General features: G+C 45.5%; 1 protein-coding gene across 1 annotated transcript in view; it reads right to left on the bottom strand.

Moving 5' to 3' along the window:
• LOC134965284 (5-hydroxytryptamine receptor 3A-like) overlaps positions 1 to 19,193 on the bottom strand; it is a 124,860-nt gene that overhangs the window by 13,546 nt on the left and 92,121 nt on the right. Inside the window, exons 9-10 of the mRNA XM_063941767.1 lie at positions 11,700 to 11,920; positions 11,474 to 11,605 (exon numbers count right to left, since the gene is read on the bottom strand). Of these exons, the coding sequence (XP_063797837.1) occupies positions 11,474 to 11,605; positions 11,700 to 11,920 (353 nt within the window). The remainder of the gene's footprint in view (positions 1 to 11,473; positions 11,606 to 11,699; positions 11,921 to 19,193) is intronic.

Genomic DNA, 19,193 nt, shown 5'->3' with positions numbered 1-19,193 from the left:
AATAGCCACAATCATGTACTGAATACTCTTAACCAATTTTGGATGTAAACTGGCCTCACTATAGTCGACACTGGAGTTAGAGTTCGTGTCGGTATCCGTATCAGCTATTTGGGTAAATGAACGCTTTTGTGACCCTGAGGGGGCCTGTACCTGGGATAAGGCGTCTTCCATGGATTTTCTCCACGTTTGTGTCTGAGAATCAGATTTATCCAGCCTCACAGACAATAACGCCACATTTGCATTCAATGTACTCAACATATTCACCCAATCAGCAGTCGGCAGTGCCGACAGAGTCACTCCCAAATCCTTCTCTGCGCCCCCAGTAACTTCCTCCGGGGAGGAGCACTCAGCCTCAGACATTTCAACACACCGTACCGACACACACATTCTCACACTGGCAATAGGGGAAAGACCCACAGGGAAGCCTGTTAGAGAGAACACAGAGGGAGTATACCAGCTCACACCCCAGTGCCCATATACTACTGAAAAAATAATATATGATCACTGCGCTGTTTAAATAGCACCAAATGACTGTGCCCCCCCCCCCCCCCGTTTTGCTCCCTGTACTTGATAAGGAGAGTGGAGGTCCGGGCCAGCATCTCTGCAATGTCTGTGAAGAGAGAAAATGGCGCTGGTAAGCTGTGAGGGCTAAGCCACGCCCCCTCCCGGCGCGCTGTAGTCTCGCTCAATTTCAAACATTTATACTGGCGGGGGGGTTATATTTAGTGCCTAGGCACTTAAAATATGCTTTCTTGCCAGTTTTATAGCCTCAGTAACCTGCTGCCCAGGGCGCCCCCCCTGTGCCCTGCACCCTGTGAGTGCCGTTGGTGTATGTGTGGGAGCATGGGGCGCAGCGGGACCGCTGCGCTGTACCTCCATTACTGAAGTCTTCTGCCGTCACTGAAGTCTTCTTTCTTCTGTATACTCACCCGGCTTCTTTCTTCTGGCTTCTGTGAGGGGGATGACGGCGCCGCTCCGGGAACAAGCAGCTAGGCGCACCAAGTGATCGAACCCTCTGGAGCTAATGGTGTCCAGTAGCCTAAGAAGCAGAGCCTTTAACTCAGAAGAAGTAGGTCTGACTTCTCTCCCCTCTGTCCCACGAAGCAGCGAGCCTGTAGCCAGCAGGTCTCCCTAAAAATAAAAAACCTAACAGAAAGTCTTTTCAGAGAAACTCGGGAGAGCTCCCCTAGTGTGTGTCCAGTCTCTCTGTGCACAGAATCTAACTGGAGGAGGAGGGACATAGATGGAGGAGCCAGTTCACACCCATTCAAAGTCTTATAGTGTGCCCATGTCTCCTGCGGATCCCGTCTATACCCCATGATCCTTTTGGAGTCCCCAGCATCCTCTAGGACGTAAGAGAAAGTATTTTATATTTAATAGGGTAGAATACCGGTAACCAATGGAGGGACTGACAGAGCAGATCTGCCAACAATGAACATCTAGCGAGGAAGATTAGCCTCGCAGCTGTATTCAAAATGGATTGTAGCGGTGAGAACCTATGTTTGGGAAGACCAGTCAGGAGACTATTACAATAATCAATGCGGGAGATAATGAGAGACTTGACTCAGACATTTCACCCTCTCCCAGTCTTTTAGCTTGATGTGTGAATGTTGCTGTAACTCCAGTTGCTGAAACATATAGGACCCTACTCAGCAAGGATTGCAGATCAGTTGCTGCGATCAAATAGTTGCCGCTCAGAAATAGAGAAAAAACGGCCATTGCAGAATACATCGCAATATGCGGTTTGATTGCAAAACCATACGCAGTTACCGGAACACCAAAGATCTTTGCCATCTGCGTCAGGCAAAGTCGTCCACAATTATTGTGATGCAAGAGGCTGGAAGCAGGGGCGGAACTGTGGGAGGCAGTGGAGTCGGCTGCCGCCGGGCTCCTGACCTCAAGGGGGCACTTCTCCACTGTCTGCTCGCTGCTATTGCAGACGGAGGAGCTGTGAGTCCAGGGCCATTAACTTCACCAGGGGAATTACCGGTGGGCTGGTTGGTGCGTGAGGCCGCCTGTCATCTGTGGCTCCGCCCCCTTAGGTCATCACCGGGTCGCGGTTTTGTGCATGACAGGCAGCCCATACAGACTGTTACTAGTGAGGCCACTGTAGTGAGAAGAGGCTCGTCCCACCTAACTGAAAGGCGGTACACGCGCCACTGAAGTCACGGCTGTCACGCACCTCGGAGGATGAAAGGGAAGAGGGTGCGCATCCAGGAGAGGTGAGTTCAGCAGCCTGCACAGCGATCCCCCAGGCAGTCATCAGCTGTAGCCTGCCAGCCTGTGCACAGGAGCAGGTACACGAGGGCAGACAGAGTGGGGAAAGTCAGGTGCCACTGAATGAGTCTGATTGCACTGTTGGCACATGCTGCAGTCAGTCTTTAAAAAGTAAAATGTCATGCAGGTTGCAGGACTTTTTTTTTTCTTTAAAGACTGACAGGCTGCCTACAGAGGTGCACTGGCTGATAGGGGGACATGGAGATCTGTCTGGGGGAGTGGGGGCACTAGCGCACGCAGGGGGGGTTTCTGAGTACCCAGAAACCCCCACTGCCAGACCAAATTATTATTATTTTTGTAAAAAACCCGCCGCGGAGACCCGCGATTTAAGCCCCGCCCCTTTTGGATTTGGCCCTGCCCCTTTTAGAGACCCGCAAATCGCGGGTTGTACACCTGTTGTGGGCTGGCTGTATGTCAGCTGCAGCTGCTGTTGTCTCTGATGCTGCCACAGCCCTTACATTCCGTTCTGCTTCTATTCACTCAGCCCACTCTTCCTTCCTGGAGGAAGGTACTGTATTTCAAGCTTAGATAATTCACAAATATACATACAGCATGCAGTAATATTTTATAAGTTTATATATATATATATATATATATATATTACAGATGTAGCCAGCCTCCTCTATCTCACGATGTGTACGCACAGGCATACGCATCACGGATAGCGCATATGCGCCACACTGCGATTGATCGCAGCGTGGCATTTGCACATTGGAATACAGTGTATGTGCGTACGCACATGCGCAGCGGTCACACTACTTGCATCATCCATGCCGCTATGTGTACGCATTGCGAGATGGATGAGCATGGCTACATGTGTACAAATATTATATATATATGTGTATATATATATATATATATATATATATTAATTATACAGTGTATGTGTAATGTGAAAATGTCTTGTAAACGCCATTGAAGCGTTGAAGCACTGAAGACAAAGTCTTTCTGAGCTACGAGTGCCGCCGACACATGTATTATTTGGATGGTAATGGCTTTGTTTCATTATTACCAGAGGGCACCGGCATATGCTACCTGAGGATGGGGAGTGTGTATGTATGTATGTATGTGTGTGTATATATATATATATATATATATATATATATATATGTTTCCTTATCTGGCTAACCCCTTCAAGGTCTAGCACCTGGCATTGTCATGTTTCTATACAGTGATGGTTTTCTAATACATTTTTAGAATAGCTCTATGACTATTTTAAAATACATTTGATCTATCTATCTATCTATCTATCTATCTATCTATCTATCTATCTATCTATCTATCTATCATCACATGTAGGCCTTTCTTTCTATGCTAGTTTAATGGACCTGGCATATACTGGGTCACCACAGTCTCCACCCCCATGCTTGGCTCCACCCCCCTCTGGAAACCCCCTCCTGCATATCCTACGTTTGCCCCTGAGTGGGGGGGCAATGTGTAGTAGGGGGGAGAAGGTTATTTAGTGCCAGGAGCGTATCTCTTTATTGACCAGGATGGAACCTGCCCGAGGCACTAGCTAAGGAGGGGCACTGCCTGGCGGTGCCTCCAACTGCAATGGTTCGGAGCCAGCAATAATTAATCCGCAGAAGCAGTGATACGTGTGAGCTCCCCTAGAGTAGCAGACAAATACTCTCCTCATGGCAAGTTCCTTGCTGCTGCATGCACCCCTCTCCAGTAACAATCTCTGGCAGCCCATTGTGGTTTGGAGCTAGGGGGAGAGCAGGACCACACAGACAGCAGGACTGGCCTCATTCACTGCTGCCTGCTACAATCCTGGGAACCAACTGAACTGCGGTCACTTTAACTGATTTGCCCTACACACTGGCAGATCCACCGCCGAGCTGCCCGACGAAAGAGGCATGTGTGTATGTTTAAGTGAAAGAGGCGTGTGTGTGCTTTTAAGTGAATGAGGTGTTTGTGTGTTTTTTATATTTATCGGCACACCGCTGCGCCAAAGCATCTCCATCGAGACCTACTGGCGGGTGAGGGAGTGATGTAGGTGTACTATAAAGGTATGCTGGTTTCTGTTTTTATTGTAATGACTGACTTGGAGTGCGTCTACTTTTTATGTGTATCTATATCACTGTTGGGAAAGGTACCTGAGCACGCTGCTACTGTTCACCCTGAGTGCCGGATAGTTACATATGGTATGTGTGTGTATATGTAGGGGGGCACCAACATTTATCATGCCTCCGGGCGACTGGGACGAACTTACGCCACTGGCTGGAAGTGGTCATCGCTGACATCAGAGACCCTCCTTAAAAACGCCTGGGCACGCCTGCGGTTTTTCTGACGGACCCAGAAAACATCAGGTTTCTGCCCAGAACCCCTGGCCTCCTGTCAGTCAAACAGCGGCTACATTGCGATCACGATTTGTATGCATTTTCTGTTGCTATTTTGGCTTGCGCCTGCGCAATAAGAACACTACGCGTGTACAGCCGAATTGTGAAATGCAAATTTTGAAATCCTTACTGAATAAGGTCCATAGTGTGGGAATCCACCTTCTTCCATCCTCCTGCTTCAGTTTTGGCATGGCAGATAGTATTTATTTGCAGCTCAGCATCATCCACACAGAGTCTCCCATTAATATGTAGTCAATGTTTCATTTTTATTTTACATATTTGTCACAACATAGATAAATAAGTGTGCATTCTTACCTTATATAACCAAAGGTACCCCGTGCCGAGACCGACACCTCTCGCGTGCAGGCTGTCGGGTTCCAATGACTCCAGCAAGGTTATGTAAGGTAAGAATGTACATATATTTATCTGTGTTCTGACTAATTTTTTTAAATACAAATTAAATCTCCCCCATAAAAATCCTGCATTTGCCACTGGGCTCCCTGACACTGAGCTGAGGAGGCGGGTGTTACCTGGAGGTAAGCCTTACAGCCCATAAGTAAAATTCGCCATTAAATACAATGATACTGGATTGTGTAAAAATAGCTATTATTTATTTCATCTGATAATAAAAAGAATTGACAATTTGGAGGAAATTTTGGGAAAAATATTAGCCAGTTAAGAGAATAAGGTACAAATTACTCCACGATAATACTAATTTGCACCTGTGTGGTACCATTTATACATACGGGGCAAACCAAGGTTAAATTCAGGCGCAGAAATGGGGTGATGTTCTAATTTAGCTGCTGCTATAAAAACAGGATTAGTCAGTCCTGTAAATACTGAGAACAACAAAAGAAAGTAAGTAGCAGCGCTTCAATATGGAATTGATACAATTAATATGTATGTGGAAGTATCTTAAAGAGCCAGTGGAGATGAATGGATTGGAGGTAAAAAAACATTCAATTTAATAAAACAATTTAGTAATACATATAACATACTGATTTACGCTAATAAAATGTTTAAGACAACCAGAACCACCACAAAGGCTGCTATAATAATTGTGTCCGTTCCTTATTTTTGTTGGACTAAAGATGGTATATATGCAGATGAATAACTGGAGGGCTGATAGCACAGTCCTTTAGTAACATTACCACTGGGAAAGCCGCTGGAGGAAGAAGTCCCAGAGAAAAAGTCCCTTTTGAGTGGGTGGAAGTTGCTGGGGACCCAAATCCTCACCAGATGTGTGGTAGCCTCAATGCTGAGCGGATGGACAGTGGTGCCAGTTGGTGATGGTGTTCATCAAAGTGCGTCTGCATGCGGTTGTAAAGGTCCAATAAAGGTCCGGATATAGCACAAGCAGCATACAGATGAATGGTGGATGGTCTGGAGTAGCACCTGACGCGTTTCGCTGCAGTACCTGCAGCTTTTTCAAAGCCGTATGCAGACGCACTTTGATGAACACCATCACCAACTGGCACCACTGTCCATCCGCTCAGAATTGAGGCTACCGCACATCTGGTGAGGATTTGGGTCCCCAGCAACTTCCACCCACTCAAAAGGGACTTTTTCTCCGGGACTTCTTCCTCCAGCGGCTTTCCCAGTGGTAATGTTACTAAAGGACTGTGCTATCAGCCCTCCAGTTATTCATCTGCATATATACCATCTTTAGTCCAACAAAAATAAGGAACAGACACAATTATTATAGCAGCCTTTGTGGTGGTTCTGGTTGTCTTAAACATTTTATTAGCGTAAATCAGTATGTTATATGTATTGTCAATTGTTTTATTAAATTGAATGTTTTTTTACCTCCAATCCATTCATCTCCACTGGCTCTTTAAGATACTTCCACATACATATTAATTGTATCAATTCCATATTGAAGCGCTGCTACTTTCTTTCTTTTGTTATACGGGGCAAACGCAGGATTTGTGAAGGGGGGTTTCCAAAGGGGTGGAGCCAAGCATAGGGGGGCAGAGACTGAGGTATAATACACTCTGTAACCTGCCGCAGTGCCTTCCAATAGTAATATAATATGCTATATATGGTGGCACTGACAGACTTTTCATCACTCGTGTGTGTGTGTGTGTATATATATATATATACACACACACACACACACACTCACTATGATTGTGTGTGTGTGTATATGTGCATACGTATGTACAATATAGTTAGATAGATAGATAGATATAGTGATGGATAAGTCTTCAGTCATTCCTATAGTAGTTATAGATAGTTATATATCAATGTGGAGACTTTAAAAGAGGAAGAAATAGAGCCCGCACAAGCACGTTTGCAGAAACCCCTGCTATTTATCAAGCCATTGTTCATGTATGTGCCCCTCGGCATCCTGCCATCTGGCCCCCGCCAGCTCGCTCGCCCGCCCGCCCACTCACCTCACACAGTGAAGCTTAATGCGGGCTGCAGGCGCCTCAGAGTCTTTACCTGCAGCTGTCAGGATGGAGGCAGAGTGTGCGTCACCTGGACAGCCCTGCTCTCAAAGCCAAATGTAAACTTCCTTGGAGGAGCTGCGCGCTGATGCTCCCCCTAGCTATAGATGCAGCCTGTTGCTAGCCAATCCCCGGTATCTATGAGGAGGCAGCTGCCGCATAAACCCAGCTCCTCCATCTTCTCAAAAAAATATATATATGAAAAAAAAATATCGGAAAGCTGCAGCATGGATCAGTGGCAGGAGGGGTTTCTAGGTACTGAGAACCCCCCCCCCCCCCCCCCACTGCGTGCGCTAGTGACATAATATTGCTTTAACATTTTTTCACAATCTTTATTCCTGAATACTTCAGTTTTAATACATTATTTTGTTTATATTAATATTCAGCACATTTAGTTATTTTACTTGCTAATTTATGTTATATGTCATTGCACTAAAACTGTCTTTGTTGCAATGCACTGGCACACAGTCTGGCAGAGCTATCCGCTCAATGTGCAGTGGGAGGGATGTGGCCATTAAATCACTGACAACCAACACAATCTCGTTTATTTTCATTTCTTAATAATATTCGGACAACAAACACATTGTCGTAACATGACAATTCCCTTTAAGCACTTGGGCAGCTCTGCTGTATGGCATCAGCAATAAATAGAATTAGTATTCTATAACAGTTATACAGTATGGTATTAAATAAAAGTGGTTTCTCAGTATAGTAATCCCTTTAATTTAGTTATGTACATTAGTTTACAATCTACAGATAGAGCTGAACATAACCCAAAGTGACAGGTTGTTACAGATAGTTGTCTCCGAATCTGTAACTATAGGAAGCTGCTCAAAATTACATTTTGGATAACAATGGGTCTATTTGTAAACATGGAATCTATGGTTGCCTGATACCATAGGCATTTCTATAATGGGTACAAGGCCCACATTGCACACCATGCACCCATATATTATACTTACCCCTCCGGAGTCCTGTGGCAGCCCTGCACTGCAGCCACAAATGACTCACTTGGAAAATAGTCACGGAGACCATTTCCGAGTCACTTGCGTATGTGCACTGGAGATGTTCCCTGGAACAAGGTGTGGGTGCCATGTTCCTGGAGACCTGTGCATGCGCAGTGGACTCTGGCTTAATGCCAGAGTCTTCTTGTTGCCAGAGATGAGGAGGCCCACAACCAGGGGCGTTTTAATAGAGGGGACCCATGTGCAGCCTCCGTTGTGGGCCCCGTCCTCTCTAGCAGGAGTAGACCAGGGACGTGCAGTCAGGGGAGGCAGGGGAGGCAGTGCCTCCCCTGTCATAATGATTAAGATAATACAAAGAAGATGCATATGACACATATTCTGTGCCATATGTATCTTCTTAATATTATTCTTATCGTTGCTGTTTTGTATATGTGTTTGGGAGGCTCCGATCGTGGTGCCTCCCGTTGTCACTGGGGAAAGTATGGGGAGCGGGGGGTGGGCACGGGCGGGGACTAGCCATGGGCTGTAAAAGCCCATTGAAAATATATGGGAAAGCGGCACCATTAGTGGTGCCGCTTTCCATCAGGGACGTGCTTTCAACCTATGAAAGCACGTCCCTGTCAGTGAGGCCACAGTGATTGGCCAGCGGATCCGTCACTGGATCCGCTGTCAATCACTGTGTGGGCGACGCTGGCGGAGGAGGTGCGGGCGGCTGGATGCGGCGATGGTGCGGGCGGCGGGATGCGGCAGTGGAGCGGGCGTCGGCGGTGCGGGTTGCGGCGGCGGTGCGGCGGCGGAAATTACCTTTATCCTGCAGAGTTTGGCAGTGGAGCGGTTCCAGTTTCAAAAATGGCGCCTCAGCGTCATTTTTGAAATTCAAGATGGCCGCCACGAGCCAATCACGGCTCGCTGCGTCATCGCCCCGCCCCCTCCGGCTGACTTATATAAGTCAGCGCGAGGCGGAGGAGAGTCAGTCTGACGGCGGAGGAGGAGCTGTGAAGAGCTCCTGAAGAATGAAGACGCCGGAAGTCCTGGCTGGGCGGCGGCTATGCAAAAGAGCTTAGCAGCCGCCGCCCACCAGGTGAAGACGCTGGAAGCCCTGGGGAGGTGGCGCCCCCCCAGGTGAAGACGCCGGAAGCCCTGGGAAGGCAGCGGCCACGCAAAAGAGCTTAAAGGCCGCCGCCCCCAGGTGAAGACCCAGTTTAATAAAGCTTATTTTCAAGACTTGCAAGGGAGGAATTACCAAGGTAATAAGCCCGGCGCTTCAAAATGTGATGTTTAACCCAAGCAGCTGTTGACAGAGATAGTTAGTCCCTGAGAATAAATACTTGGAAAAGATATACAGCGCTATATACTGGATAAAGACAATATAACTTCTTTATTTTACAAAATAAGATATTTGGTTGCAACCATAAATATAATTAGAAATTTAAAAATATATATATATAAAACAGGGCAAACACAGCACAGCACTTCATTCGGTATATTACCACTTGTAGAGGCCACACACAGTCTCCTGTATAGAATCCTTTGGAAAATATTGCCACAGTCCAAGGGGTATAGATATCACTTGTGGAGATGTAAAGTCCATACGGAGTGGATGGAGAACCTATGAAGCTTGATTGTGGACAGTTATAGTCCTATTGAAAGCATGGTCTCAAACTCCTCTTGCGGACACCAACAAGTTCCCCGTTTCAGGCGTGCAGGACTTCTAGGCGTATTCCAGAATAGGAGGTTATTAGTTGTAGTGGTGGCCTCTGTAAACCGACGCGTTTCGCTGTGTCAACAGCTTTGTCAAGGTGTATGTGTGTCCATTGTGCAGTTGCCCTTTTTAAAGGCTGTGCTGATTGCCCATTGTTAACAGCTGTACTTAAATTAAAATCATTAATTAACACAAAAAGAGAAAAGGGATTTCCGAATACATATGCACTTGTCTCCATATATTATCAATTAACAAAACTGGATATAGTTTTATTTTTTGTGTTAATTAATGATTTAATTGACACAGCGAAACGCGTCGGTTTACAGAGGCCTCCACTACAACTAATAACCTCCTATTCTGGAATACGCCTAGAAGTCCTGCACGCCTGAAACGGGGAACTTGTTGGTGTCCGCAAGAGGAGTTTGAGACCATGCTTTCAATAGGACTATAACTGTCCACAATCAAGCTTCATAGGTTCTCCATCCACTCCGTATGGACTTTACATCTCCACAAGTGATATCTATACCCCTTGGACTGTGGCAATATTTTCCAAAGGATTCTATACAGGAGACTGTGTGTGGCCTCTACAAGTGGTAATATACCGAATGCAGTGCTGTGCTGTGTTTGCCCTGTTTTATATATATATATTTTTAAATTTCTAATTATATTTATATTTATGGTTGCAACCAAATATCTTATTTTGTAAAATAAAGAAGTTATATTGTCTTTATTTTCAAGACTTGTGTGGTGTTTTTATTTTAATATTTTCTTTACAGGTGGACTACAGGTGCCAGCGGGCACTTTATGTCCGGGCATGCTGGCACTTGTGGTTCTCCAAGTGCCAGCATGCTGGGGCAGGCTTGCTGGGACCTGTAGGCTACCTGTAAAGAACAATATTACTATTCTTTGCAGGTGGACTACAGGTGCCAGCAGGCCCTTTGTGTCCGGGCATGCTGGCACTTGTGGTTCTCCAAGTGCCAGCATGCTGGGGCAGGCTTACTGGGACTTGTAGGCCACCTGTAAAGAACACTATTAACACACAATAAACCCCGCACCCACCGCCATCAGGGGTGCGGGGCATAGCACTGGGCTTTCAGCCCAGTGCTGGTTATTGCTCGGGAGGGGGGACCCCATTTTAATTTTTTGGGGTTCCCACTTTCCGAGGAATTCCAACCCTGGGCTGACTGGCTGGGGGGCAGATTAATGTTATGGCAGGGGGACCCCACACTGAGGGTCTCCCCTGCTGTGGCATTACTCCCCCTGGCTGGTTATGCCTAGTGCTGGTTTTACTGGTGTGTTGGGGGACCACACTTTTTTTTTTTTTTTTCAGGGGGGGGGGGGGGGGGGGAGGGCTTGTTAGCTGCCAGTGCATCCCCAACCAGTGACCTCACCGCACGTCACTGCAGTAGACTCTGGCATAATGCCAAAGTCTAATGCGCATGAGCAGGTCTCTGGGAACATGGCACCCGAGCCTTGTTCCCATGGACACCTCTAGTGCGCATGCACAAATGACTAAGAAATGGTTGCGGCGGCCATTTTACGAGTGATTTGTGCCCACACAGCAAGGAACTCCAGAGTGGAAAGTATAATATATGGATCCAGTGTGTGCTGTGTTGGCCCCCCTGGACCCAGGGGCCCGTGTGCACCGCACACACTGCACCCATTATAGAAACGCCTATGCCCACAATGGAGACAGTACACAGGTCCTCTCCTCTCTATAAATCCTCTGCCTGATACCATATTGTTTTTTAAGCTAAAGACGTTTTGTAACTGTGCAATCATTAAAGAGTACATGAAGCCAATTTTATTCATTATACTTATGTTTTTCTCATTTGTGTCATCTCCCATTACATTCTGTCTATATGCACACTTTAACAGAAGATAAAATAACCACTTGTATAGTATGTGCTGTTGTAGACTAGTTAGACCAAAGAAATAACATGGTCAAAGCATATGTTATCACCAAGGCAAGGTAAGCCCGGAAGAGGAATGTGTCTAGGACGTAGCCGACCTGGAGCCACTCCTTGCGTGCATCATGGTCATCAGTCTTCTTCAGGTCCTCTCGAATAGACTCAACCTCTTTCACAATGCAATTCAACACTTCCAACACTTGTGTCTGTGCCAACAACACTTGTGCTAGCAAACAGTCATTTGGCTTTTCACTTTTGTTGTCAGACAGTTTCCCTGGGTACAGAAAAGCACAAAGTCAGTTATTTAATCAGTATTTAGTAAAATACACAATTATGAAGAAAAGTGATGTACAGTATATATTGTAATAAAGCGACCTTCCACCAGACAAGACGCTGACACAGTAGTATCGGGAAAGCAGTCTTTTTACTTCCACAGCACAGCAAACAGGTTTTTATCATGGAAAGTTTAGTGGGTATCTTAACAAAGCACCGGTTCACAAACAGCATGTATACAAATCTCAGGCTCCCTGTCTCTAATCCACTGGCCCGCGCTCTATCGCCTGGCCACTTGTTGGCAACAGGAGCCCTGAACCCTTGCTCTAACAAGCTTTATAAAAGTGTGGCACAAGTGTACCTGATTGCTGGGATTGTCTGCTCCAAAACCTGAACCGGACCTGCATGGACGGGAGTCCGTCCCATCCAAACCCCAGAGACCCAAAATCGTCCGTGCTAAGGCCAAATGACAACCTGCTGTGTCCCAACACCTCCCTGGGACTTCCTCTTGGTCCTGTCCTAAAACCAGGTTGTTTTGTGGCCCGGGGCACCCAAACTGTTGTGCACTGTCCTGCAAAGGCCCGGGGTGGCATCCGGACTGGACTGCCACAATATATATATATATATATATATATATATATACATATATACATATAGATAGATATATGTATATACAGTATATATATATATATATATATATATATATAAATGGAAACCAGAGTGCGCTGAAGATGTCACAAGTAATTGTCCAAAATCAAGTTCACAACTGGTTATAGAAGAAGAATATCCAATTGTTCAATGACGTATTCTTATAGGACTTGATTGGAACCCCAGCCCGGGATGATGAGTTTTAGGTTATGCTCAACCAAATGTTTCTCCTGCAAAGATACCCTCACACCAAACAATATAAAACCCAAGAATGTGGCCAAAGGCCTCAGATTAATAAAACATTTTGATGATTATTTGAACATCCAGTATAAAATATACAATAATAATGAACTTTACATTCAATGCAAGGTGTTTTTATAGGAACCAAGGTTACACCAGGACAGATGTAAAGGATTGTGCCACCAACCACCCCAGGATGTGAGCTCAGTGGTGGGGACTCCCAAATGCATTCAGGGTATCCTAATCACCTTAAAAACCCTACACATTTAGTCATTTAGCAGGACTTCCTCAGGATCTTTAAAAGATCAAATTAGAACGGTGTTATAAGGTTTCATTAGCATAATTATATGGTGGAGGATATGATAATTTATAAAAGATACATACCAAGATATGCAACAAGGTAAGTACATATGGTTCCCACCAAAAATAATTATAATATGGCAGACTGGATATTTGCCTAGAAGAAAACATACAGGGCCATTACTATTATAAACCAGTGCGGCATTTTCCTAAGGATTTTTTTTAATAATATTGCTACATATCCAAATGAAGCACAACAAAGTTGATTAGCTCCACTGGTCAGAAAGATATTATTGAAGAGTACATGATCTAAATGTCAAAATCAACCAAAATGTCAAAAAAAGATTAAAAAATTAACCTCATGATTTTTCAACCATAAGAACAATAATTCCCTTTGTACATACCCCAATAATTTGGCTTAATGCACAGGGATGATGATTCCTACTATGCAACCACTGATCAGACACTTCTCAGGGGATCAGGAGACACCTATACATAAATATTGTTCTTATCAAATACATAACCTTAATGTCATCAAATTCATAACAATATTCCATCATTCAAAAAGTTACTTTAAATTCATAATATTACATATAAATCAAATACAGTGAGGACTTGGCTCAGGATTTCCCTAAACAATACTTAAATAGAAGTGTGTATGCCTGCAATGATCCTATCACTCCAATGTCAGCAGTGGGAATGATGGTGAGCTGTCCTTACCAGACATTTATAGTGGACTGGCTTTTATATCACTTCCTGTACAAAATTGTGGGTGATTTTGCCAAACTCCTACTTTATATTAGTCCCCGGTGTATATGTTCTTAATGAGAGAGGTCCTAAACGTTCCCTCTAACCTACCTGATAAACAATGTAAAATATACTTATAAGAAACGGACCTAAATTGTCCCAAACATTAGTGGGGTGACCGCTGGTATCCCGCTTCCGTTTATGATATTATAGATCCTATGGTGATAGGAATTTGATCCCTAAAAGAACCCAAAGGGGTAGATATAACTCAAATTCAAACTCTGACTTTAGAAAAAGAATCCCATCGTATTAAAATCGATATGAGATCTTGAGCTCTCCATCACCAAATACAGTTCGTCCTCATTTTTTGGAGGAAAGGAAAAAATTCCCCCTGCCACATTCCCAACGGAAAGAAGAACTCCACACCCATTTAGATTTCCTGCATCAGAAGCTACACTATTAAAACGCTTGTTAAAAGTGATTTAGGAAGTGCTGAGTGGAGCGCAGTATGCATTCCCCTCGAATGCCTAATAAGGAACTATGTAGAGGAGGCGCCGGGAGGAGCGCAGTGTGCGTTCCACGTAGACACCTAACAATGAAGTGTAAGGAGGTGGTGTCGGGTGGAACGCAGCGTGCGTTCCTAATGGAGCGCAGCGTGTGTTTCATCTACACGCTGCTTGGTTAGTCTATGGAATAATGACAGTGGAACGCGGAAGTGCGTTCCACAGCATAAATGGAAGTGGGATACCAGCGGCTGGAGTTCCAATCAAGTCCTATAAGAATGAATCATTGAACAATTGGATGTTCTTCTTCTATAACCATTTATGGACAATTGCTTGAGACATCTTTAGCGCCCTCTGGTTTCCATTTTTCCACATTTTTCATTGTTCCCACTAACAGAGGTTCTACTGTGAGATGCTGCTATCTTCTTAAGCGCGTGATAAAGGTTTTCTTATATACATATATATATATATATATATCCCTCCAAATCTGCCGGCACTAATTCACAAAGATATGCAACTGATTCCGGTGCCAGAATACTGTATACATGCAAATTCCTCCAGAAGATACTCACGGGACACGTCATAACTTGAACAATCCTGGGTGTTTTTAGGTTAACGTTTCAAGGCTACAAGCCCCTTCCTCAGGACATATATATATATATATATATATATATAGATATATATAGATATATATATATATAGATATATATATTAAAAAAAAAATATAGATATATATATATATATGCAGCATGTGTATTGTTCAAGTTGTACACCTAAGTTATGTTTTATATATGAATTTATTGATTGGCCATATTGAGATACCCATTGCTGTATTTAAAGACACCCCTGAGGAAGTCACATAAGACGAAATGCATTGGCTTATACCGTCTTGACCTAAAGTGGTGCAAACACGCTGTCTAAGAGCTCCCCCTGGCTGGGCTTTATGGCAGGTTCACATTTGTATAATATAAGATGATTTTAAGTTGTATTAATAAATGTGAAAACATATAAACATATGGAAGTACATGAAATAATTATCAAAAAGGTTGAAAACCGATTCCTAACCTACAATCTTATATGGAAATGTTTTGTATGCTGTAGCGGCCATAACAACATATCACTGCTAAAATAATAGGTGAATAATTATGCCCTAAATTAACTACTTATGATACTTTGATCTAAGCTGTATGACTTATGATTATCCATACATTGGACTTAAGTAAAAAATTTCATTCATACAAAAAATTCACCACGGAGACAAATATTGTCCTTTAATATATATTTAGATTAAGGAGGCGGTGACATACATATAAGTATTTACAAAGTCACACAAATCACAATTACTTACCCCTATTATCTTAAGTAAGAATATTAAAAGTTACTTTTTAAAAATAACAATCATATGAATTTAATCTGCAACTGCCAATAAGTAGATAGAAACTTTTGGAAGACCAAGAACATGTTAGACTGATACAGATTTGTCTTGGGTATACTCTGATATGAAGGTCTCAATTTCAGACACAACTACAGTATCCTAATATTCATCTCCACTCTTCAAATCCTCTGAAGGATTTAAAGATCTCTAAAGAAATCTGCTGTTAACAGCAGCACTAATCCTTGACCGTGACCCAAACACTGTCATTTATTTATATATATAATGGTTATAGCATAGCTTCACCTGCTGATCACTACCCAATGTGGCCTAATTTGATGACCACTATATAATTCAACCCCATCTTTTTACCAGTATATAGGGTAAATCAATCTGATGAACAGTAAACAATGCAATGCATATAATGACATAAGCCCAATGCAGCCCCATCTAATGACAAGGGCACAATGCAGCTCTATCTAATGACAAGGCACCAATGCATATTCATCTAATGTCAAGGGCACAATGCAGCTGCTACTTTCCAGGTCTGGCAGCGCTGTTTTCCTACTACAGGGCAGCGGGTGGGGAATCCCAGGAGCCTGCTGACTTAGTCCTTACCGCGCTAATCTCTTCTGACTTCTGGCTAAGGGGGACACAACTCCCATAGGCATGTCCCTTTGCAATATTTAAAGGACCAGGTGCACAAAAAATGGAGCTTTACTTTGGCACCCAATATCAAGCTCCACCTATAAAGCAAGCCCCTGCGCATCTTCTTGTGCAAAACAATAGGCTACTGTGGCCGGAGAGACCCTAGCGCACGTGGACAATGGCGGCCGTGGCACTGAAGGGGTTAACCCTCAGTGCCCGGCGCCATATTCAGGGACCATGGGCGCTTGGCGCCAATTTTAAATGTATAGGGCGCTAGGCGCCGGGTGTTTAAAAAAATGTATTTTTAGTTTGTGCCGCGGTCCCGGACCTCTCCGGTGACCATGGCAGTGAGGGCAGCCCCCGACGCACTGAGCTGTGTGTGCGCCCGGGGGAGAGGGGAACCGCTGCTGCTGGCAGATCAGCTCCCGCTGCAGTGATCTGTGTGCGCCGCTGACCGCCGGAGTCCGGGAGCTCTGCTCCCGGCAACGCCTGCGGTCAGTACAGCCCCCGGCGCACTGAGCTGTGTGTGTGCGCGGGGGGAGAAGGGTGAGCCGCTATGGCTGGGAGATCAGCTCCCGCTGCAGCACACTCTGTGTGTGCCTCAGCGCTACATAGATGGCCGGGCACAGCAGCCGGGATGAGCGCGTCCAGGGCTGCTGCGATGCTGGGGGGTGCGCCGCTCATGGGGGACCGGGCTAGCCGGCTCCATAGCGGCAGAGGCAAGTGAAGGGCACGGGACACTGGGGACCGGGAGCTACACTCCCGGCGCCTCAGCGCTCCAGAGACACAGAGCTGCAGCGGCCGGGACAAGCGTCCTGAGCCGCCGGGCTTTAGATGAGGGGGGTGCGCCGCACTGTGCGGCGACACCACAAAGTGAGTGCTGCACTGGGGGGACAGGGAGAGCCAGCTCCCTGGACCCCAGTGGCAGGCATTGCACAGACAGGCTGGAGGATGGGGGAAGCCAGCCCCATACCTCCAGCACTGAGAGAGAGAGAGAGCCCTAGCAGCCAGGCTAGGCACAGCAAAAAACATTGTTTTAAATGTAATAAAAAATATAGTGTGTTGTGAGGCACTGCAGTGCCTAGGTATGTGGAGCCTGTGCAGGGCACAGGCTCAGTGTATATTTAAAGGGAAACACATGTGTTTAAATGTAATGTATTTAAGGTAAAATGAACTTACTTGGTTGTGTGTCCCAGGAGGGGGGAATCGATGGCTGTGCAGGCTGATGGATTCTCCCAGACATTTTTCCCAAATAATGGAATGCTTTCTCTTCCAGCCTCAAACTTGAAAGTGGCATTGGAAGAGAGAGGAGAAGCTCAGCTTTGAAACAAGCTGAGTGGTTTTCTGGAGCTCCATAGCGATCACCCGTAATGGCCAGGAAACCCTGACTGTGGATCTAGGCTGCCCAGCTCTAGAGCCCGAATCCAGGCCGCAGACAGTGGGCTAGGTCCCGGGCAGGTTTCTGGAAGTCAGTTTAGACGGGAAAACTTCCCCCAACCTAGACTGAACGGCACCGGGGTGTATCCTGATCCTCCAGGATGGGACAGTCAAAGGAGAGTGACCACTCCCCACTGTCCATAGAGTACAATGGTAGCTGTACATGTGACCAAGGCATGCACAGCCCATGGGTAAACATTGATTGGTTGTAAACCACAGGGCGTACTTACCCCCTGTGGTATTGTGTATTGGAGTAGGATAAAAGGAGGGCAGTTGCCCCATGAAAAGTGTATTATACCATTTTGTTTCTGCTGTAACATCTTGCTGTATTGCTGAGTTCTTTTTAGAACTATTTGTTGGCATTAAAACATCATCTGCCTCAAGAAGATTGTGTCATCTTGTGACCTACAGGGCTATGTGAAACCTAGCCCCGTTCACCGGCTGTCCAGGGTGAACCAGCGTCTCCAAGTTCCGCCTTCCGCCAGCTACCGGTAGAGGCCTAGTCAGGCGACTAGTGGGGATTCATCAACACCACACAGGTGTGGTAAGGCAGTGTGTCGGCACATACAGAGCAGAACTGTGGTTCCAAACGCCACGGCAGGTTAGGAGTTTGGTGGTGGCAGCATAAACCCGCCCAGAGCGCAGTGGGTGGAGTCAGTAACAGGCGGTTACTGACGGTAAGCGGGAATCCCCTATGTGGCCAGGTCCCGTGTGACCTAAATATCCATTCTGTGTACTGGGGATGGGGCGCGAAAGCGGTGAGGGCTTTTCATACGGGACCATCCGGTCACAGCTACCAAACCTTACTCCAGCGTCAGCCTTGTGCTGTTGTTTTTCTCTGTGTAACTACAGTCCTGATTTCTATCTCCCTGTACTGCTCCAGATTTCAGTCTGCTGTGCTCCATTACCGTTCCTGCTCTAGTCCTGATATAGTCTCTCCATGTTCCATCCTCCTTCCAGACAACCAGCTTACCACTCCAGTGTCTGCACACCATCCTGTCTACTCCAGAGTCTGCTTCCGTGCATACCAACTCCTATACCTGGGAAACAAGAATGAGGGCCGCAACCTGCATGTCGGGCACAGCTCAGATATGTCCTCATACATCCAGCCTCACTAGGCCGTGCAGCGCAAGATGCCTGGCGTGAGTCCCAGGTCCTGTGCAACTCTGCTAATATTGTATATCTTTTTTTGTGAAAATGCATCTTATTCACAATGCAATGTGACTAGGATGCATACGGAGACAGGGCTGATTAATTTGATATATGACATGTATATTGTGTATGAAGCAGAACAGATTTTGTTTTGAAAAAAAGCTGCGGCTGCTACATTGTAGCACTTTGTGTAAAGATTCAGGGACTCAGTCAGACACAATTATAGA

Source organism: Pseudophryne corroboree, chromosome 10, assembly GCF_028390025.1.
Source record: "Pseudophryne corroboree isolate aPseCor3 chromosome 10, aPseCor3.hap2, whole genome shotgun sequence".
In the NCBI taxonomy this organism is placed as follows: Eukaryota; Metazoa; Chordata; class Amphibia; order Anura; family Myobatrachidae; genus Pseudophryne; species Pseudophryne corroboree.
The sequence above is the reverse complement of the archived record's forward strand: the minus strand, read 5'-3'. Positions and strand labels throughout refer to the sequence as shown.